The 22,047-nt window shown below is 49.6% G+C and overlaps 1 protein-coding gene and 1 pseudogene across 1 annotated transcript; one reads left to right on the top strand and one right to left on the bottom strand.

The window, feature by feature from the left end:
* Positions 1 to 872: 872 nt before the first annotated feature.
* Positions 873 to 3,745, bottom strand: LOC144247027 (E3 ubiquitin-protein ligase PHF7-like; annotated as a pseudogene).
* A 14,560-nt stretch (positions 3,746 to 18,305) lies between these two features.
* Positions 18,306 to 21,727, top strand: LOC144247026 (E3 ubiquitin-protein ligase PHF7-like). The gene is given in 11 exon segments (XM_077786217.1): positions 18,306 to 18,333; positions 18,681 to 18,772; positions 18,858 to 18,959; positions 19,242 to 19,366; positions 19,443 to 19,616; positions 19,618 to 19,659; positions 19,661 to 19,798; positions 20,013 to 20,126; positions 20,261 to 20,379; positions 20,532 to 20,864; positions 21,720 to 21,727. Coding segments are annotated over 11 exon segments (1,275 nt in total).
* The last annotated feature ends 320 nt before the right edge of the window (positions 21,728 to 22,047 follow it).

Genomic DNA, 22,047 nt, shown 5'->3' with positions numbered 1-22,047 from the left:
TGCAAGCATGAGTTACCTCTCATTCATGTACCATAGCCTTGGCAAGCAGAAATGAAGATCAAAATGCTTCTGCCTACTTACTGTCTTCTGCTATGGAAAATCCCCTGCGTCCTGACCTTCTTTACACCACAATGCTCTACAGTGCCTGCCAGAAGCTCTTCCTTAGAAATGGCACTGTGAGAAGGGTCCTGCTGTTACCTTCTTTGATGCCCAGCTCCTCTGTGTCTCCAAAGAAGGAAAACGTGAACGCGCTCGACTCCTGAGATGCGTTGTTCTCGGGCAAAGGTCCTAAATGGTCGTCTGGGGGCAGGGTCCTGTGCATCCTCTTTGTCCCAGGGTATTTCCACAATCTTTTCTGGTTTGTTCTTTGAAGCTCCAAACAAGTCTTTTAAATCAGCAGCAATACAGTAATGGATTTCTTCAGACACTTGAGGCAGTGTCTCACTCTCTTCTTTCTTCTTCCTTTTGGCTTTACTGAAATGAGATTGTTCAAGGATAGCAAAACAGCGCACATTCTTTCCAAGACAGATTCCCAAGGAGCCACCTTGCTGTGAACATCTCCCTAACCGTATCCAAGCCCATAAAGGAGAGGTTCACTTTCAAGAGTGAGCAGTGGAGAAACATCTCAGCTTGGAATCGAACAGCCGGAACAAGGATCCCTCTTAATTAGCCTGATCATTTAAGTGACTTTTCCCTTAATACACGGTAAGACCGAAATCAAGAGATTTAGCACAAGACTACTTTCCTGCCAGTAGAAATGTCAAGAGCTAATACAGTTTTCTCACAGACCTGCAAATCGTAAGGTCCCTGTACTGACCGTTCTCACCTTCACTTCCAGCAGCAAACAGGTACACTAGAAAGAAAAGATGAGGCTACTTGCTGCTGTTGGAGGTCCCAGTTGAGGCCCGATGCCTCTGGTGGGAGCGGTTGCTCCTACGGGAACTCTCTGACGGTGTTCCCGTGTGCCTGGGCCTCTCAGAGCTTGCTGCTCTCCTCCTGCTCCTGTCCTGGTGACTCCTGGACCAGAGAGGTTGATCCGAGGCTCTGCACTGCAGGTGGGAGCGGCTGCGTCTGGGGGACGTCCCTGACGGAGTATCCCTTTGCCTGGGCCTCTCAGTCCTTGGTCTTGTCATGCTGCACATGTCACAGCGACTCCTCGATCGGACTGGTCCATCTGGGGCCCGACCTTGCTGGCGGGAGCGGGTGCGCCCGTGGCCGGGCCCAGCATGTCTGGAATGGCCCCTGTCCTCAAGCTCAGGGGTGCTGCTGTACATTGACCTTGTTCTGCTGGGGCTGCTGGTGTCCAGCAAGGGAGATGGCAGAGACTGCTGCCGTGCTGTGCGTTGCTGCCTGCTGCGGCTGCTGGTCTCTGCGGATGAAGCCTGGGGATCCTGCCCCGATGGCACCGGGCCATGGGAGCTGGGGCTGATGGCCTCAGATTCTGTGGAGCCGTGAGCAGGCTCCAGTCCTGACTGACTGGTCGGGCTGGGGCCATTGAGCTCAGGCTCATCCCTGGAGGCTGTAAGGACAAGCAGGAATGTCAAAGACCACCCAGGCCCAAGGCAAGCCTGGCCAGAGCAGAACCCCAGCCCTTCAGGAGCAGACGGGCTCTGCCAGGCCCAGCCTGGGCACTGCGCCCAGCCCAGGGACACCGGGTGCTTTGCCTCATACCCGTTTCAAGACCAGCACAGCTGTCACACTCCCAGCTCTGTACGCTGTTTTTCAGGCCGGAGCAGCGCCTGTGGGTGCCCTCAGCAGCGCAGGAGGAGCACAGGAGCAATTTCCAGGGCCTGGGGAAGCAAATGGGTTTATGGCACTGAGGACAAAGTGATTGTCCGGCCAAGCTCTTCTAGTTCTTTTCTCTTTGAGCCCTTGAAGTGACACGGCTACCCTGCAGAGCCTCAGGTGCAGCTCCCCAACTTACCCCTCTTCCTCTGCCTCCTCCCTGCCTCCCAGGTAAAGGCAATCCCTGGCATTGCACCTCCTGTGCCTCTCTCCTAGGTACGCATAGGCATGGTTGTCCTCCCATGTTGGCTGTCTGATGGAGAAAGGAAAAGCTGATGAGTTTCTGCTGCCCTCCCCTCACAGAGGTACAGGTTGTCCCTGCTCTTTGTCCCGTACTTTTCCAAGGCGTGCGTGAAGCTAAAGCCCAGACTCACAGGACAGGGCAGGGACAGGACTGGTATGGCAGGGCCTGGCAGAGCACAGACCTTGCAGCTCCTGTCCTGTGCGGCAGGCAGAAGGACACCAACCTGAAGGGGATTCGGATACCCAGGATGAACATTTCGACAGGGAATGCCTCCTGGTCTCTGCACAGGGGGCACGGGAAGTATAAAGCACCAGAACGCATGGCCTGTCCCTGCAGGGCAAACAGAAGCAGGGTGAGCAAGGCCCTGGTGCTGCTGAGCACCTGCTTTGCCCTGGGGCTGAGGGGAGGGCTCCTACCTGGATGCAGTCCCTGTGGAACCAGGCCCTTTTGCACACTGGGCACACCAGGGTTCTGAAAGTCTTTCTATCCTCCACTGGCTCCATGCAGATGAGACAATCGGTGCCTGGCTCTGGAGTTGCCTCAATGTCCTGCTTTGGACGGTGCACAGGGCAGAAGGAGCTGGAGGAAAATGGATGGGCAAAGTGAGAAATGTTGGATCTTCTGCCAGGGGTGACCAGAAATGGGGAGGAGGTACCTGTAATATGGAATATACTGTGTGACGCAGCCGCCCTCCTTGGCACAAGGCAGGTGGAACCATCTGTCACAGTCCTCCATGCAGCACATGATAGTTGCCCCGCTCTGGCCACAGACGCAGCAGCGCTGGGAAGAGCCAAGCAGCCCCATCAGCAGCAGCTTCGGGGCCTCCCCAGGCAGCCCCAGCGCTCCGGGCAGGGCGCAGGATGTGGCCGCTGCTGGGTCTCAGCCCACAGAGCCGTCTGGTGGAGGAGGGGGGCTCCTGTGTGAGAGCCTCTGTGCAGCTGCTGGGAGCCTGACTTTGTCCCACAGCCGGCCGGAAGGGCAGGCCTTTCCTTCCAAGTGTCTGGGCTAAGCTCTGGCAAACCTCGCCTGGCACAAACCTCCCGCCTTCCATGGGACACTCACCTTTTGTGCTGCCCTCCACACTGCAATTTGGATATCTCTAGGAAGAAATCCCATGGGTCCAACATGGTCGTTGTCTTGAGGAAAAAGTAGAGTGGCAAAGAACTGCAGCAGAGAGGAGGAGCAGATGAGGAGAGAGGGGCAGGAACTGCCCATTGCAATGGTGGATGGAGCTTCCAGAGCCACTCACCAGGCAGAACACGTGGGCACAGAGTCCGCCCTTCTCCAGTTTGTCACAGCAGATGTCCGGATCAGCCTCTGCACGGCGACACAGCATGCACACTGCAGGGCACAGAGCCAATGGCAGCGGGCATGAGCACCTCTGCGGGGCTCTTTGGCTGCAGCAGCATCGGCCCCAAGGGCTGCTCTGTCCCTGCCTGCCTGCCTGGCTGATGGGCAGGGCTGGAGGCCTTGGAGAGCAGGGGCCATTGTGGGCACGGGTGTCCCAAGAGCTGCCCCCTGACCCAGCTGGGCCCCACTTGGGGAGGAAGGAGGCTCCCAGCCGCGGCATGGCTGAGCAGCTCCTGCCTCCCCCTGCCTCTGCTCTGGGCCCCACACAACGCCTGCCACAGGAGCTCCTGGGCCTGGCTCTGGGAGGGCGGCTTTGCCATCACCTGCCTCCCTGGCACCAGGGCCCTCCTGCTTGCTGTCGCACATGGCAGCTATCAGCGGTGAGTCCCTTTCCAGAAAGGTCACAGTCTCCTCCAGGTGCTGGTTCTCTCTCTGTCTGGGAGATAGAAGAGTGTGGGGAGTTTGCAGAACAGGCCCAGAGCCACAAGGGCACTACTCCCTGCTGATCCCTGCGTGAGCCCTGCTCCTGTCCACCTTCTCCTCCGGTCAGTAGCAGAGGTCTTCATCATACATTCATTGGATGTGATCCGAACCAAAGAGTAAGTTCAATTTCCGGAAGAGTAATATCAGGTACTTCACTTCTCTAAGTTTAATTTATAGCAGAAATTAAATATATATCATTATTTCATGGTTACTTTTACACTATACATAGTTCTTCCACTTTAATATTTGTGGAAAGCCAATAAGCCAATATTATAATATGTTTGTCTAACAGATGGCTAAAGGATCAGCATGAATTTGCAGAATTACTTCTTTTATTAAGTGCTTACTACAGAACAGTGATAGAATGGAAGATTTCTTTTACTGACTCATGGGTAAGTACTCAGCTTCCTTTACGTGGAGAATTTGAGGGATAGCTGTACCAAATCCAATCCCATTATTAAATTCATGGCACTAGACAAAGGAATACCTGACTGCTTTTTAAGAGTTGAACATACTTGCAAAATAATGATGGCAAACCCTTCTAATGTCAAAACACTGAGTAGGTCACTGTCATGTTTCCTCTGATATAGTTGAGATTAATGTGAAGATTAAGATTCAGTATGTTTTCTTTAGTCTTCCCTTTCGTGCTCTTTATCTTTTGGCACACCATTTTCCTTTCAACTCTATGGCTTCCCTCTGGTGTTTTAAATCAGGTGTAATATTTTGCTATTTCGTGGTGCCACTCCCTCGATCTACTGAAGAGGGCCAAGCAATGCCGGTCTGTCGGCAGGTCCCAGGCGTCGCTCCTGCCGGCGGCCCCGGGGCAGGAGCGGCTCCGGCAGTGCCATGGCAGGGCTTCCCTCAGGTGTCGGCACTGCCAGCCCGGCTCTGCCGGGGCGCTCCGGCAGTGCCACGGCAGGGCTTCCCTCAGGTGTCGGCACTGCCAGCCCGGCTCTGCCGGGGCGCTCCGGCAGTGCCACGGCAGGGCTTCCCTCAGGTGTCGGCACTGCCAGCCCGGCTCTGCCGGGGCGCTCCTGCAGTGCCACGGCGCACGGCAGCTCAGGCCCTGTAGCCTCGGCCAGCAGCAAGATCTGCGGGCCGGGACCCCGCAGGTCCCATTCCTGATGAAGAAAGGATGTCCTGTAATGCTTGAGCTTTGCACACTTTCATACCCAATCAACAAGAAGAGACATTTAACGTGTGCCGCACATGGCAGCCTGCAAGCTCGGGGTGATGGTCAGGTGTTATAAAAGCAAAGTACTTGTTGCTAGAATGGTCTTTGAAGACTCAGGCCTGGGCACGTTTCACTGATCTCAGACCTAGAGGGAAGCTGACAAAGCTGGGGAAGAAGGACGCCCACTGATTGTGGACAGAAAGGATGCACAATTTAGGGGCCATAAGGACATCTGTTAGAACTGCCAAGATAAGGAAAACACTCCTAAAGTCAACTCAGCAAACATGCTGAAATCAGCTCCAGCTGGGTAAAAAAGTGTGCTGTTTGCAGGCAACAGGACTTTGGCACCCAAATTACCCTGGGCCTGGCCGTGGGATGGTTCCGGTCGCCAGAACACACAAAAAGATGTCTCAGTGCAAGTGCTGGGCATTGTGCTTCAAGAACCCAGATGAAAAATCTGGCGAGGCTGTGCTGGATTCTCGTGTGGTATCTACCCCTTCTCTCTTCTTCTCAACATATATTGTAAGCCTGACTAAAAAACCCTAGTTCGAGCCATGCTCACTGCCTTATTCTCAAAACTTGCAGCTGACTTAGAGGTTTAGTACCTTACAGAGCGGGTTTGAGGCCCTGCAGCTGGAGGGACAGACAAGTGATGAAGTGGGCAAGAGTCCTTCTGGAACAGAGGGGGCACCTAGGGTAAGACAGCCAACACCATGTGTTGTGGCCACCTCTGTTCCGAAGGAAGGCAGGGTCCTTGCAGGCCCTTCCAAAAGCGTCTCAAGGGAAGCTTTCCATCTCACCTGCCCTGTTTCCTTGACTTTATCTGAATCTTTCTCTCAAAGAAAGACAATGTGAAATGCAAAGTTGTGTTTTGTGTCAGGTAAATAAATGTAACCTCTGTAATTGTAATTGAGAAATGTGTGGAACACAGCCATGGGACAGTTATAAAGATGAGTTCTAATAAACAACTGAGAAAAGCATGGAAAAAGACTTGTGAACCAATCTTTTGCTTGCAAATAACAATGATAAGTCTGTGGGATTCCTTAGAATCAGAGGGTTTTGGGCACGTTGCAAAAGGCAGGCCTCAGAGACACCAGGATGGTGATTAGAGCTACACAGTAGCTATAAGATTTGTCAGCAGAAAAATTATACAAGAAGTAGAAAGAAAGAACAAATAGAACAATAGTCTGTGTATTAACGCTTGGGTAGAATAACTTCCTAAGTTGCAGAAAATTATATCTGGTGAGATATTAGGAAAGTCTAGGCTTGATAATGGAGCTCTGTGCATTGTATCTTGAGGCTTACAAGCAAGTATTGTATTCAAAATAAGCAAGCATTGTTTTAACTAAAGGTACGTGTGCTTGTAGTGATTGGATAGAACTACTGTCAATATGCTTTTGCTTTGTGTGACTGGTCAAAATGTTTATAAAGTAAGTTGTAACATTAAGTTCTTGGTCTGTTGCCTGGATGTGAGCTGCTGGCATCTTCCCATTGTCATAACCATGTAATGAGACTGGTGCTAAAAAATAAACAGCTCGAGACACATACCACAGCAGCCCCGTCCCGTTCGTGACTTGTATATAGCCCCTAGCTGGTGACATAAGTCTTAAGCTGTTTTGCAATATGAACCTTTGTATTATAACTTTAGAATGTTGCTTAGTATATAAGGATTTTAGACTGTATCTTTAAAATGTGTAAGGGATTTAAACAGAAGAGGGAAGTGAACCTTTCCCAAGCTCCTGGAAAAGGAAGATGGACATCAATGTTCTTGATTAATGATTTTGAAAGGGGAAGCTGGACATCACTATCATAGATTATTGGTCTAGAAAATAGAAGCTGGATCCCACTGTCCATCCTGGGATGTACATCCTAGGATATTGAAACCTGGACTAGATCACAGTAGAGTATAGAAATTGGAAAGGAACCAGACATCACCATCATAGTTTTATGATTCTAAAGGATAGAATTGTGACGTCAAAAGGTAGAAATAGAAACTCCTGGAAGCACACGTAAAAAATGGGAAATAGAAACTGCTGGAAAAAGCTTATGATTATGTATGAATATGATCAATAAATACCAGCAAGCCCAACAATCAGTGTGCAGGTGGAGGGGAAAAACCCCAACACTGTACCCAGCACTGTCTTTGCTCATACATTACCATATTAATTAATAAATTGAATTGCTACTTGATATATTGGCTGAGTCAAGCTTCTCATTTCTAACAACAGGCAGCTCAGGTGTGTTAGGAGATTACCATGAGCATTGGCAGAGGTGAATAGTCAGGAATCCCAAGGCTTGTGCAACTCTCTTCCACGGAGAATCCCTTGTTATGGATTTCCAATGAACCAGAGCTAAAATGGCAAGTCAGCAATTGGGGAGATTCACCACTGAGACAACAAAGCTGGAACATGCCTTGTTTTGAGAGGGACAATTAAGACAACAAAAGTTCAAACAGCAACTACTGGGAAGATGACGAAAAACTATTTTTTCTAAGGTATTCTAGTGTTTGTTTTCTTCTCTGTACCTTGTGAAAATTGCCTATCTCCTATTTTCTTTGTTTTCTTTTTTCCCGCCTTCAGAATGAATCTTGCATTATGGATATTTGAAGTCAGATATAAGAAAAGGTCTCTATTGTTTTCATATATTGTTTGGCAGTCATGAAAATGCAACTTTAGAGGTGAGAGGCTTTATCTTTGATACTTAGATCAGACTCAATTTTAAGCGCCCTTGCATGTCATGCTTGTTTGCAAAGATGCTAGATTGATCTTTGATGTGCATTCAACCAAGAAATAAGTGCATCAAAGCCTCTGGAGGTGGCTTCCATGGCCAGTTTCCCTGAGGTGTCGCAGCCCCAGCCCTGCTCCATGGCCAGTTTCCCTGAGGTGTTGTAGACCCAGTCCCGCTCCATGGCCATTTTCCCTGAGGTGTTGTAGACCCAGCCCCGCTCCATGGCCAGTTTCCCTGAGGTGTTGTAGACCCTGCCCCACTCCATGGCCAGTTTCCCTGAGGTGTCGCAGCCCCAGCCCCGCTCCATGGCCAGTTTCCCTGAGGTGTTGTAGACCCCGCCCCGCTCCATGGCCAGTTTCCCTGAGGTGTTGTAGACCCAGCCCCGCTCCATGGCCAGTTTCCCTGAGGTGTCGTAGACCCAGCCCCACTCCATGGCCAGTTTCCCTGAGGTGTCGCAGCCCCAGCCCCGCTCCATGGCCAGTTTCCCTGAGGTGTTGTAGACCCAGCCTCGCTCCATGGCCAGTTTCCCTGAGGTGTTGTAGACCCAGCCCCGCTCCATGGCCAGTTTCCCTGAGGTGTTGTAGACCCAGCCTCGCTCCATGGCCATTTTCCCTGAGGTGTTGTAGACCCTGCCCCGCTCCATGGCCATTTTCCCTGAGGTGTTGTAGACCCAGCCCCGCTCCATGGCCAGTTTCCCTGAGGTGTTGTCGACCCAGCCTCGCTCCATGGCCAGTTTCCCTGAGGTGTTGTAGACCCCGCCCCGCTCCATGGCCAGTTTCCCTGAGGTGTTGTAGACCCAGCCCCGCTCCATGGCCAGTTTTCCTCAGGGCGGTCCCACCTCCCGCGTGAGCCGGTTTGTGTTGCGCAGCCCGGGCTGGATGGGGGGAGCCGGGCAGCCATTTCGAACACGGCCTTTAATACCGTCCCACTCATTCTGCCCTTTCCTGGCACCTTTTGACAGAGCTGTGCTTATCGAGGTTTGACTCTGTGCCCAAGCTCTGCATTCCCATTAGCCAGTCCTACATGCCTGCACTGTGCCCACCCTATTTTGGGGGTAAAGCAATGTGCCTGCCTTTCAGCCATCTGTGGGGGTCCAAGGTCTGCGTGCGCACGGGATGAAGATCTGACTTGTTTGCATGGTCAGCTGTGGTTTTCTGCACCTCAGCTGGCATGTGTCAGCTGCACACCCTGCCCTCTGTCCCAGCTCTGTCACACTGGCAGTGTTTTGCGTGTCACACTAGTGCTGCACGGAGTGCCACACTGGTGGTGTGTGCCACGCTGCCGCTGTGTTGTGTGTCACGCTGGCAACGTGTGCTTAAAGACCTTGGAGTGTAAGCGGGAGCGTGTGAAGGATGGTGACAAAAGAAGGATGCCAGCCAAGAGACCGGCTGCTTCCAGACTCAAAAGCCAGCTCTCTGTTATGTAATAGTGTTTTCTTCTCCTTCTTCACCTGATGTCACTCTGCCATGTGCAATCCCCAGAGAGCTTGATGCATGAAGAACTGTGGGATTCCTTAGAATCAGAGCGTTTTGGGCACATTGCAAAAGGCAGGCCTCAGAGACACCAGGATGGTGATAAGAGCTAAGCACTAACTATAAGATTTGTCAGCAGAAAAAGTATACAAGTATAATGAAAGGACAAAGAGAATAATAGTCTGTGTATTAACGCTTGGATAGAATAACTTCCTAAGTTGCAGAAAAGTATATCTGTTGAGATATTAGGAAGGTCTAAGCTTAATAACGAAGCTCTGTGCATTGCATCTTGAGGCTTACAAGCACGTATTGTATTCAAAATAAGCAAGCATTGTTTTAACTAAAGGTACGTGTGCTTGTAGTGATTGGATAGAACTACTGTCAATATGCTTTTGCTTTGTGTGACTGGTCAAAGAGTTTATAAATTAAGTTGTAACATTAAGTTCTTGGTCTGTTGCCTGGATGTGAGCTGCTGGCATCTTCCCATTGTCACAACCCTGTAATGAGACTGATGCTAAAAAATAAACATATACCACAGCAACCCAGTCCCGTTCGTGATTTGGATGTATCCCCCAGCTGGCGATAAAGAACCTTTTGAAAACTGGCTAGGGCATCACAGCATTTTAGGAACATCCTTGAGACCCATCATGAGCCATCTCCTTGCTGAAGATAGGTGCTGTTTTTAACCAGCATTTGATTACAGCAGGTCTGTTGACATCCATTGTGTGTAATCTAAAAATAGCTTGTTCAGCTAGGGAGTGAGGACATGCTCCCTACAGTCCCAGGGAGCCTGAGGTTATGGCTTTGCTATGTTCAGAAGGCATCTCTCTGCTTAGTTTTAATCCAGCTGGACTGAGTTCAACAATACCCCAGTAGAAACAGAGTTTAGAGGGGGTTCACAAACTGAGCAAGTGTCCCAGCTTCCCAAGAGGTTTCTAAATCATGAAGCAGTCAAATCTGGCCCTAGCCTGGATGCTATATTCAGTTCACTTTGCCTTTGCGATGTGACTGAGGAGTGAGAATACTCTTCAAACCAGAGCTACAGAATTCCCTTTTATTTCTAACCTGTTTTTACATGCTCTTATTTATTATATACTTCTCAAGTATTGTTGCAATTCCCCAAAAAAGCACATCCTGTAATTTCCATGTGTAAGTGACTCCTGTGATGAAGGACTTGTGACTTGTTGGAAAGTTACTGTTTGTAATTGCAGAAGAAATCTCCTATTCACCCCAAATAAATAGAGTTTTACTGCTATTTAAGCCCGACTTTCTGCTGAACACTTCCATATTAGTGCTGGTTTTGAAGATGATACCTAAAGCTGTTAGGGTTGTTTTATTGATGGACTTGAATTAACGCAACATCCTTATTAACTCAGTCTTTTTAATTATACGTTTGGGAATTTTCTCCGTAGACATCCTTATTAACTCAGTCTTTCTAATTATACGTTGGGAATTTTCTCCGTAGCTTGGCCTGCTATTTGGGATCATTCACTTTACTTCCCCTTTATATGACCAAAGTGTATTACTGAATCCCACGGATCCTTCAGGATTTGCTCCAGCATATCAGTTGTCAGGATATTAAAGTTGATAATTTTATTAAGTGTCTGGGGTTTGTTCCAAATTCATCACTGCTTTGCATTAGAGTAGGAGCTGAAGAGGTAGGATGTTAGCTTTTCCATTTCATAACTTAAAGCAGCAGGTATTTTTGCAGCACTTTTCCCCTAGGCTAGGGCACACCTTTCCAATACAAAGAGTTACCCCTGGGACAGGTGAGACTTTTAGACACTCAGGTACACTTTTGTCTGTGTTGATTTTAATACATGGGCACCACACAAAGGGAAAATTTTCCTTATTTAAAAAGCAAAAATAATTCATTGTAATGGTATTTTAGTTGTTAACCCAAGGCTTGTTTTCTTTGAGGAGGAACTTTAATTTCCTTTCTGCCTTCAGTTTAGTACCTTTTGAAATTGCCTCACCTTTGTTTCCCTGCTTTCCTTCTTACAGTGATGACGCACCTGAAAGGGATTTTTATTGGACAATACCCCAGCAGGGTTTGAACCATGATCTGTTGCTTTAGAAGCCAGAAGTTATAGAGGCCAAGTTTGCTAGGCTTAGCATGAAACATTTGTGGACTACAATTTTCCTCCCCCACACAGCTCAATTTGAGAGATTTTTAGGATCTCGGGCAAACTTGTTGCTGTTGTGAGCTTGAGGGGGGATGGCCATCAGGGATAGTAATTGGGGACAGCTTGCCATGCTGTGCTTCAGCCTGTTGTAAGAGGGAGCAGGGCTTACTCCGTGGGGCGGGAGCAGGCAGAGTTTGTGCAGCAACAGCTCTCCCGGCCAATTGCAGAGATGCTCGGTGCAGTGGAAGCATTTGTGGCGCTTCCCCTGCTTTTATTTTTAATATGCTCTTCCCTCCGTCCCGCATCAGGTGATGTCCTGAAGCTTTCGCTCTGGTTTGTGCAGTAGAACTTGGTTAAACCAAACTCGTTCTGTTCAGTCATTTAGTTGTGACCTGTATGTGCCAGGAGCAGGTTCTGTATTTTGTTTCCTTTGCCTTTCTGAAATACCGTGCTGCAGTGTCAGCTCTGCAGTGCAGCTGAGCGAAACGTCTGAATTTCCATGCACACTATTTTCAAGAGGACTAAGGAGACACTGAAGAAATCTCATTGGCATTTACTGCAGTTTGCCAACATCCATTTTGATTAATGAGGCTGGAGTAGAGGGGGAGCGGAGAGCTGGAGAGCTGCATCAAATGGCACCGAGCTGCGGCTGCACAATCAGAAGTGGCTAATGCTGGTGTCAGTGAGGATGCTGGGCTTGGAGTGAGGATCCTGCAAGGCAGCCTGGCACCCTAAAGAATTGGGAAGAGGTTGAGGAGTGAATGCAAATCACAAAAACTGAGGACCAGAACACTGGTCCCACCTTCCAGGTATCTAAAAGAGCTGGAGGCACTGGATAATGCCATGATGGAACAAAGGGATCTCTAAATTTCCTCTCTATTACTGTATGTTTTGGAACAGAGGAAAAGGCAAAAAAAAAATTGTTTAAATTCAATTCTCATTTTCTAAGGAAACTGTTAATTGTTCACCCCTCCTTCCATCTCCGGCCGAACTCTCAAGTTCATTTGACAGTGTGCAGGCAGTGTCTGCTGTGATGACAGAGCCCAATATCCAGTACCAGCAGCTGAGTTCCAGGTAAGACACACGTAGTGTCTCTTCCAAGAGAGGTTCTTAAATTCAGAACCCTTTGTGCTGCTCAGTAACTTGAGCTGCTGTGTCTGACAAATGCCTGAATTTAGCTTTATGGTATTTCATACCCTACAGTCTTCTTTGCGTCTGTATTTCAAACACTGCCTTACCCAAAGCCAGAAGCAGAAGCAAGGGACTTCTTATACAATAGGGAATGCTGGACAGGACAAACGCAGATCAAGCCAATATAGCTAATGCTACATTCTCTGTTTATTCTTTATAAGATGGCAGTTTATATACACTTCAATATCGTTTACAAATTGTGAGCACACTATCATTGGTCAGCAAACATTGTTTGTCTTTGTCTTAAGGTGGCTAGAGTTCCACACTGCAGCCCTTCACCAATTCACACCCAGAAAACTCGTTAATACTGTGGTTACCTTAACATAATTTCGAACTGCGCATTGACTAATTTCTTACTGTGTCAAAGGCTTCAAAGGCCTTACCAAGGCCCATTATCTGAGGCCTAGACTGGGGGTAGCTCAACCTTCACTCGAAATATAAATCGTGTCCTCTCTCTCTCAGAAATCCTGCAACAGGAAGCCCTGTTGCTCAGCCGCCAGGCTAGGAGGCAGGTGAGGACATTGACCTGTGGGCACACCACAGACCATGGCCCCCTAGGGGAATGAGGAGTCTCCTTTCCAAAGAATAAGCTCACTGAGAGATTGATTAGTTGTGGCATTTCCAATGTGTAACTGAAGAAAGGTAGAACCATCACTTTGTTTAGTGGTCAGCATTCCATTTGTCCTTTGGTAACCTTTTTCTCTTTAAGAATGGGGAGTATCAGTTGAAAGTCAGTCCTTTGCTCCTTTGATTTTGTAAAAATGGGTTGTGCAAATGTTGTATTTACCATTCATTCCTAGGAATAGAATATTTGTATCAAGAGAATAAAACACACATCATTTTTGGAAGGCTACAATACTTGTGTTGTCATGTCTTGAATCACCAATAATTCTAGATAAAAATAATTAATATTTCATTGTGCTCAGTGGTAAGACAGCTAGCGTTGTCTAATAATGTAAAGTGCTCGCAACTAGAAGTTCTCTACACATCTTTAAAAATCCACCCCCGAAAGAACAAAACAAACCCCAAGAAACTCTAACCCCCGAAGCCATAAGGGGCCTAATTTTGGTTTATTTCTGAGTGCACCCTAAGGACACTCCCCACTGCAAGCTGCTGAACACGGAGTTCTTTAGCAAGCCAGAGCACTCATACCCATGCTTAGATGTTCCAAGGTTTATGTGTGTGGGAGCTGTGCCCTTGGGTCAGATGCCAACAAACTGCACAGTACCTGAAAACCTAATTCAAGTGTCTGCAACCTTCTCCCTGCTGGAATCTCCCCAGGAAGGCATTTTTAATTTTTGCCACTCCTGATGCAGTACCTGTTCTACAGTAATTTTGACAAATATGTTCACTTCTACCTGACATCCAGGCTGCAAGATCCTCTTTTAGTTCCTCTGTGTCTAGTAGAGACTGTTCGCTTGGGTTTGCATGTGGCACTTTAAGTAATGGCAGAGAAAACATCACAGCTTTTTAAATTCCTTCTCTTAGTTTGGCTCTCATCCGTGCTGTTAATGCAGGTAAATGAAGTGCAGTCACGGTGGGGGGAAAGGGCATAGGAAGCAGGGAAGCCATTGATTTCAACATCTTCTTCACAAGCTTCTCACATGAAGTTGTTTCCTCTAGGAAATTCTAGTCAAAGATGTACATGTGCAGTCTCATTTTTTTCCTAGAAAAAGCTTCAATTGGAAGGAAAAAAACCCCACATCTACAGCCTTTCCAAGAGAGATGATCTAAGCAAAAGCAAAGCTGAATTTGACATGCTGTAGTTTCTCGAAGGCAGCTGTGAGGTTTGATTTTTTTTTTTTTTTTTTAGGTTAAAAGCATATTTTCTGCCTTAGAGCCACATAGATTTTTATTTTATCTCCTTCTGCTTACACTCCTCTTATCATCCATGTGATTTGCAATACTTACTTTGCATAGGCAGAGTGACTGATAAATGATGATCCATTTATGTCTCAGTGGAGGTTATTGTGGATGCTTGGATGCTGCCATGTTCTTTTAATTAACTGGGAACATACCAGGTTCTGAGTATGCATGGTATGTGTTTTGTACTGACAAGAACACGAGGGAGAGAAAAGCATAAAAACAAGTGGTGCGGTCACTGTTTTAAATTCTAAAAGAATAGTAAGTCTTGGGGTTAACTTGGCAGTTAACTTCTAATTTTCCTGATTTCAGGCTACAGCTGTTGGAGTTAGTGGGGGGAAATGTGTTGTCATATGGAATAGCTTCATTTATTTTGACAAAAAACAGTCTTTCAGTCTTCATGGTGTGAAGGTAATGGTGGGTAGTGAAAAGAACTGCCTGTTGGATTACTCAATCTGTTGGCACCTACCAAAGGTGTCAGCATTTTACACAAAGAAAAAAGATAGACAATAACTGAAACAAAAGGCTTCTAGGATTCTCTATGGTAACAAGTGCATGTCTGTTTATAAAACCTTATTTGAGTTCTGGGGGATAAAGTACTTTTTACTTAACATTTCTTTTATATTGCAGTAGTGCTTTAAACTTAATTTTAAAAACAATAGTTTTTATATAGTAAAGGAAATACAGTAAAAACAGCTTGTATTGAAGCAATATCTAAAGCTCCTAAATTTGTTCGAAATGTAATTTAACAATAAATTTCCAACCTCCCAGTCAGGAAAAGACAAACTGTATGACCACAGAGAGTGGAAAGAGCAGCTCCTCTTCCTGACAAATTCAGGGTGGGATTGCCCCTTCTGTATTTGCACTCCCAGGCTCCCTTCAAAGGTGGGATCTGCTTAAGTCCAGTCCCGTAGAGTAGAGAAAATGATTCATTCTTGAAAACTCCACTATTGCTTTGATAGTCTGTTTTAAAGGTCTGTTTTATTTTTTTCCTTCTGGTAGATAATGAATTTAAACTGTAGCAGAGAGCTCTGAAGGAATTGCTTCCTGTATCTGATTTCTGAAACTGTACAAGTCTCTGTATTTGCTCAGGTCCTGATGATCTTCTCCACTGTGATGAATCTACACAGGACTCTTTCAAGCTTGCCATGCTGGTGTGGCGGCCTTTGCACCTTGGCAGAACCTGCCAACTGATGCTGGCAGGTAGCACTTGATCTACCTTGCACTTGAATTGACAAATACTTCAGTTTTCTTTGGTTTGGTGTTTGGTTTTGGTTGTTTATTTTTTTAATTTTAGATTTTGCAGCTTTATCATTTTACAGAACAATGACATTTAATTTTCTAGATACAAAACCAATTGTGATAAATTCACACTGAAAAATCTTTTGTCTTGGGAGAGCAGCAAAGATAAAGTGGCAAAGTATACTGAGTATACTGGCTTTAAAAAGCTTTTCTTCCTATTCTTGGAAAGCAATTGGACTTCTTTCCATCTCCCCTGAACTTCCTGTTCTTCATCAGTAACCTCCCAACAGATAATGGTTGTCCTTATATCCTTTCAAAATCTCCGCCTCTCTATCATGGGCAGGAGGCTGGAATTCTTTTGTTCTGACCTCAGATAAAAAGTCTTGGGACATGACAGTGAGAAATACATAAGGCAATTGTTAGAGGGATGATTTGGGGTCTAATAACTACACTGGGCACTGTTATTTTAAGCTTCTGAGTTGTAATAAAACAAACAACATTCAAAGGAAGAACTGTCAAATGTGGAGACAAAACTGTCCTGAGGATGAGTGTGAGGGTGGTTAATGTCTGTCTCCTCCGGGCACTTCAGCTGACCATTGAAATGTGCTTTGTGTTTATACAGCGGTGTCACCATTGCTAATTTTCTTCCTTCACTGAGGATTCGGGCATGGCAATGCCCCTGTAACAAAGCAGTGCCTTCACTTTCATCCTGGTTTTCTCCAGAGAGGTCTTGAGGAAAATGTCAGTTCACCTGAAGCAGGTTTTGAATTTCTCCAGTGCAAGAGAATCCATGTGGATGCGACACTTTAGTCAGAGAAAGAGAAGCCAGATAAACTTCCCCAGGTGTTGTTCTGGGGAGTTTTGAGATGCCTGAGAGAAAGAATAAAAGCAACCTTGCAGCTGGTGTTTTGAACGGCTGTTTTCTCATCAGATGTTTAGCAAAGGGTGTCTTGTGAATTAGCCAATGGTGTGAAGGGTTGCTGTGTGGTGGTGTGACAGTTTTACAAGGATTTATAAGGGTTTGGTAATTAAGTTAGAAATTAGTTGTTAGACAGGTCTTGTTGGTATGTTCCATGTGTCCCCTATTCCTCCCTAGGAAGGTTTTTCCCCACCTCCTTGCCACAAAGTTTTCCTGCCACAGGGTTGTCAATCTCCCTCTGTACCTAAAAATACCCCTGTCAGTCCAAGTTGTACACCCCCTCTCCCTGTCAATCCCTGAAACCGTCCCCATTTTCTTCTAGAATGTTCGATGTCAGTCATCCCTGTTCTTGTTAGTATTGGTCCCTGGAAACCTTTCCCCTCCCTAGGTTCTCCTCATTGGCCCCTGCACTGATGTAATCCCTTCCTATTGGTTGCACTGTGTTCACTCCCCTCACGCCCACACCCTTTATAATCCCCTGTCAGACCCAAGGTAGAGAGGCATCTGTCACTGTCCCGGTTTGGGAGAATAAAAGCTCTGCAGACCTCATACAGGTGTCCGCTCCCTATTCCTTTGCTTTGGATCTTCGTAGTTTTGCTGTGCCTTTGTCACCCACGCTGAGGCAATCACTGCCACCCGGTGCTCTAAGTGACGAGCTGGGGGCAGCCACACTTGTAGTTCCCTCCAGTCACTTGAAGGGGACAAGCTAGCCGCCACAAAAGATCCCCGTGACTGGGCAAGCGAAGTACTACAGTTTTGAGATGCCTGAGAGAAAGACTAAAAACAACCTTGCAGCTGGTGTTTTGAACGGCTGTTTTCTCATTAGATGTTTAGCAAAGAGTGTCTTGTGAATTAGCCAATGGTGTCAGGGGTTGCTGATTAAATGACTAATCAGGTCCACCTGTAATAGAACGGTGTATAAAAGAATGGGTTTATAATAAACTCGGATTAACCTTCTGAAGAGACCTAGAGTCCATGTGTGGCCTCAGTTCCACTCCTGACTCAATGCACAATCTCTGTGTGACTGACCCCTGCCAGGGGCAGGAGCAGAGATTTCCCTTGGCCGGGGCTGGAGCCCTGGAGTGGCAGTGCCTGAACAGCACCTTACTGCCAACAGTACCAGCCTCGATGGCTGCCCCAGGGCGTGGCATTTGGCCCTGTTCCTGCAGGAGTCCCTGCCTGGGTTCCCTCCTGGCCAAACCTTCACACCCATCTCAGAACCTGGGCAGTTACCAAGGGGGCCGCCTCAAGTGGTTGCCAGGGACCTGAGGCCATGGCTGCCCCAATTTTGGCTGCACGATGCTGATGTCAGAGTGGCCATTGTGACCCATGCAAGCAAGGTCACAAAAGGGAAGGCTGGGCTCAGGCCGTGTGTCAGTGCGACCTGACAACAGGAGGAGAAGGCAGGGCAGGGACGCTGCTGCTCAGGGACCAGCGGAGCCCCACAGCTCGGGGCTCTGGGCCTGTGCTGCAGGCTCCCCTGCCTCTCCCTGCCCAGAATCAGCGGAGGAACAGCCAGAGCGGACTGCGGTGTTCCTCGAGGCGACGACGGGAGGAGAAGGCGGACAGGAGCAGGGCTCACGCAGGGCTCAGCAGGGAGTAGTGCCCTCGTGGCTCTGGGCCTGTTCTGCAAACTCCCCACACTCTTCTGTCTCCCAGACAGAGAGAGAACCAGCACCTGGAGGAGACTGTGACCTTTCTGGAAAGGGACTCACCGCTGATGGCTGCCATGTGCGACAGCAAGCAGGAGGGCCCTGGTGCCAGGGAGCCAGGTGAGGGCAAAGCCGCCCTCCCAGAGCCGGGGCCAGGGGCTCCTGTGGCAGGCGTTGTGTGGGGCCCAGAGCAGAGGCAGGGGGAGGCAGGAGCTGCTCAGCCATGCCGCGGCTGGGAGCCTCCTTCCTCCCCAAGTGGGGCCCAGCTGGGTCAGGGGGCAGCTCTTGGGACACCCGTGCCCACAATGGCCCCTGCTCTCCAAGGCCTCCAGCCCTGCCCATCAGCCAGGCAGGCAGGCAGGGACAGAGCAGCCCTTGGGGCCGATGCTGCTGCAGCCAAAGAGCCCCGCAGAGGTGCTCATGCCCGCTGCCATTGGCTCTGTGCCCTGCAGTGTGCATGCTGTGTCGCCGAGCAGAGGCTGATCCGGACATCTGCGGTGACAAACTGGAGAAGGGCGGACTCTGTGCCCACGTGTTCTGCCTGGTGAGTGGCTCCGGGAGCTCCATCCACCATTGCAATGGGCAGTTCCTGCCCCTCTCTCCTCATCTGTTCCTCCCCTCTGCTGCAGTTCTTTGCCACTCTACTTTTTCGTCAAGAGAACAAACATGTTGGACTCATGGGATTTCTTCCTAGAGATATCCAAATTGCAGTGCGGCGGGCAGCACAAAAGGTGAGAGTCCGACACAAGCAGGGAGATTTGTGCCTGGTGAGGTTTGCCAGAGCTTAGCCCAGACACTTGGAAGGAAAGGCCTGCCCTTCCGGCCGGTTGTGGGACAAAGTCTGGCTCCCAGCAGCTGCACAGAGGCTCTGGCACAGGAGCCCCCCTCCTCCACCAGACGGCTCTGTGGGCTGAGACCCAGCAGTGGCCACATCCTGCGCCCTGCCCGGAGCGCTGGGGCTGCCTGGGGAGGCCCCGAGGCTGCTGCTGATGGGGCTGCTTGGCTCTTTCCAGCGCTGCTGTGTCTGTGGCCAGAGCGGGGCAACCATCATGTGCTGCATGGAGGGCTGTGACAGATGGTTCCACCTGCCCTGTGCCAAGGAGGGCGGCTGCGTCACACAGTATATTCCAGATTACAGGTACCTCCTCCCCACTCCTGGTCACCCCTGGCGGAAGATCCAACATTTCTCACTTTGCCCATCCATTTTCCTCCAGCTCCTTCTGCCCTGAGCACTGTCCCAAGCAGAACGTGGAGGCGACTCCAGAGCCGGGCACCAATTGTCTCATCTGCATGGAGCTAGTGGAGGATAGAAAGACTTTCAGAACCCTGGTGTGCCCAGCGTGCAAAAGGGCCTGGTTCCACAGGGACTGCATCCAGGTAGGAGCCCTCCCCTCAGCCCCAGGGCAAAGCAGGTGCTCAGCAGCACCAGGGCCTTGCTCACCCTGCTTCTGTTTGCCCTGCAGGGACAAGCCTTGCATGCTGGTGCTTTATATTTTCGGTGCCCCCTGTGCAGAGACCAGGAGGCATTCCCTGTTGAAATGATCATCCTGGGGATCCGAATCCCCTTCAGGTTGGTGTCCTTCTGCCTGCCTCACAGGACAGGAGCTGCAAGGACTGTGGACTGCCAGGACCTGCCCCAGCAGTCCTGTCCCTGCCCTGTCCTGTGAGTCTGGGCTTCAACTTCACGCACGCCTTGGAAAAGTACGGGACGAAGAGCAGGGACAACCTGTACCTCTGTGAGGGGAGGGCAGCAGAAACTCATCAGCTTTTCCTTTCTCGATCAGACTGCCAACATGGGAGGATAACAATGCCTACGCGGATCTAAGAGAGAGGCACAGCAGGTGCAATGCCAGGGATTGCCTTTACCCGGGAGGCAGGGAGGAGGCAGAGGAAGAGGGGTAAGTTGGGGAGCTGCACCTGAGGCTCTGCAGGGTAGCCGTGTCACTTCAAGGGCTCAAAGAGAAAAGAACTAGAAGAGCTTGGCCAGACAATTAATTTGTCCTCAGTGCCATAAACCCATTTGCTTCCCCAGGCCCTGGGAACTGCTCCTGTGCTCCTCCTGCGCTGCTGAGGGCACCCACAGGCGCTGCTCCGGCCTGAGAAACAGCATACAGAGCTGGGAGTGTGACAGCTGTGCTGGTCTTGAAACGGGTATGAGGCAAAGCACCCGGTGTCCCTGGGCTGGGGGCAGTGCCTAGGCTGGACCTGGCAGAGCCCGTCTGCTCCTGAAGGGCTGGGGTTCTGCTCTGGCCAGGCTTGCCTTGGGCCTGGGTGGTCTTTGACATTCCTGCTTGTCCTTACAGCCTCCAAGGATGAGCCAGAGCTCAGTGGCCCCAGCCCGACCAGTCAGTCAGGAGTGGAGCCTGCTCACGACTCCACAGAATCTGAGGCCATCAGCCCCAGCTCCCATGGCCCGGTGCCATCGGGGCTGGATCCCCAGGCTTCATCTGACGAGACTAGCAGCCGCAGCAGCCACCAACGCACAGCACGGCAGCAGTCTCTGCCATCTCCCTCGCTGGACACCAGCAGCCCCAGCAGAACAAGGTCAATGTACAGCAGCACCCCTGAGCTTGAGGACAGGGGCCATTCCAGACATGCTGGGCCCGGCCGCGGGCGCACCCGCTCCCAAAAGCAAGGTCAGGACCCAGATGGACCAGTCCGATCGAGGAGTAGCTGTGATGGCAGCAGAAGGACAACACCAAGGACTGAGAGTCCCAGGCAAAGAGAGACACCTTCACAGGCATCCCTCAGATGCACCCGCTCCCACCAGCAAGATTGGGCCCTAAGTCCACCTGTCCGGTCCAGGACTCGCCGTGACAGCAGCCACAGCACAGCACCAAGGACTGAGACGCCCAGGCAAAGGGAGACATCGCCAGGGACGTCCCGCAGACACAGCCGCTCCCACCAGCAAGGTCAGGCCCTAAGTCCATCTGTCCGGTCCAGGAGTCGCCGTGACAGCAGCCACAGGACAGCATCAAGGACTGAGACGCCCAGGCAAAGGGAGACATCGCCAGGGACGTCCCGCAGACACAGCCGCTCCCACCAGCAAGGTCAGGCCCTAAGTCCACCTGTCCGGTCCAGGAGTCGCCGTGACAGCAGCCACAGGACAGCACCAAGGACTGAGTGGCCAAGGCAAAGGGATACTCCATCAGGGACATCCCCCAGACGCAGCCGCTCCCGCCTGCAGCGCCGGGCCTCGGATCAACCTCTCCGGTCCAGGAGTCGCCAGGACAGGAGCAGGAGGAGAGCAGCAAGCGCTGAGAGGCCCAGGCGCACGGGAACACTGTCAGAGAGTTCCCATAGGAGCAACCGCTCCCACCAGAGGCGTCGGGCCTCAACTGGGACCTCCAACAGTAGCACGTAGCCTCATCTATTCTTTCTAGTCCATCTGTTTGCTGCCAAAAGTGAAGGTGAGAACAGTCAATACAGAGACCTTGAGACTTGCAGGTCTGTGAGAAAACCGTATTAGCTCTTGACATTTCCACTGGCAGGAAAGTAGTCTTGTGCTAAATCCCTTGATTTCTGCCTTACCATGTATTAAGTGAAAAGTCACTTAAATGATGTAGCTAATGAAAAAGGACTTTTGTTCCGGCCTTTTGACTCCAAGCTGAGATGTTTCCCCACTGCTCACTCTTGTAAAGTGAACCTCTCCTTTATGGGCCTTGCATAGAGTTAGCGAGATATTCAGAGCAAGGTGGCTCCTTGGGAAGCTGTCTTTGGAAAAGATGTGCGCTGTTTTGCTATCCTTGAACAATCTCATTTCAATTTAAAAGACTTGTTTGGAGCTTCAAAGAACAAAACAGAAAAGATTGTGGAAAT

The sequence above is a fragment of the Lonchura striata genome, chromosome 12 (assembly GCF_046129695.1).
Source record: "Lonchura striata isolate bLonStr1 chromosome 12, bLonStr1.mat, whole genome shotgun sequence".
In the NCBI taxonomy this organism is placed as follows: domain Eukaryota; kingdom Metazoa; phylum Chordata; class Aves; order Passeriformes; family Estrildidae; genus Lonchura; species Lonchura striata.
Note: the sequence above shows the minus strand (reverse complement) of the source record. Positions and strands in the feature narration are given on the sequence as shown.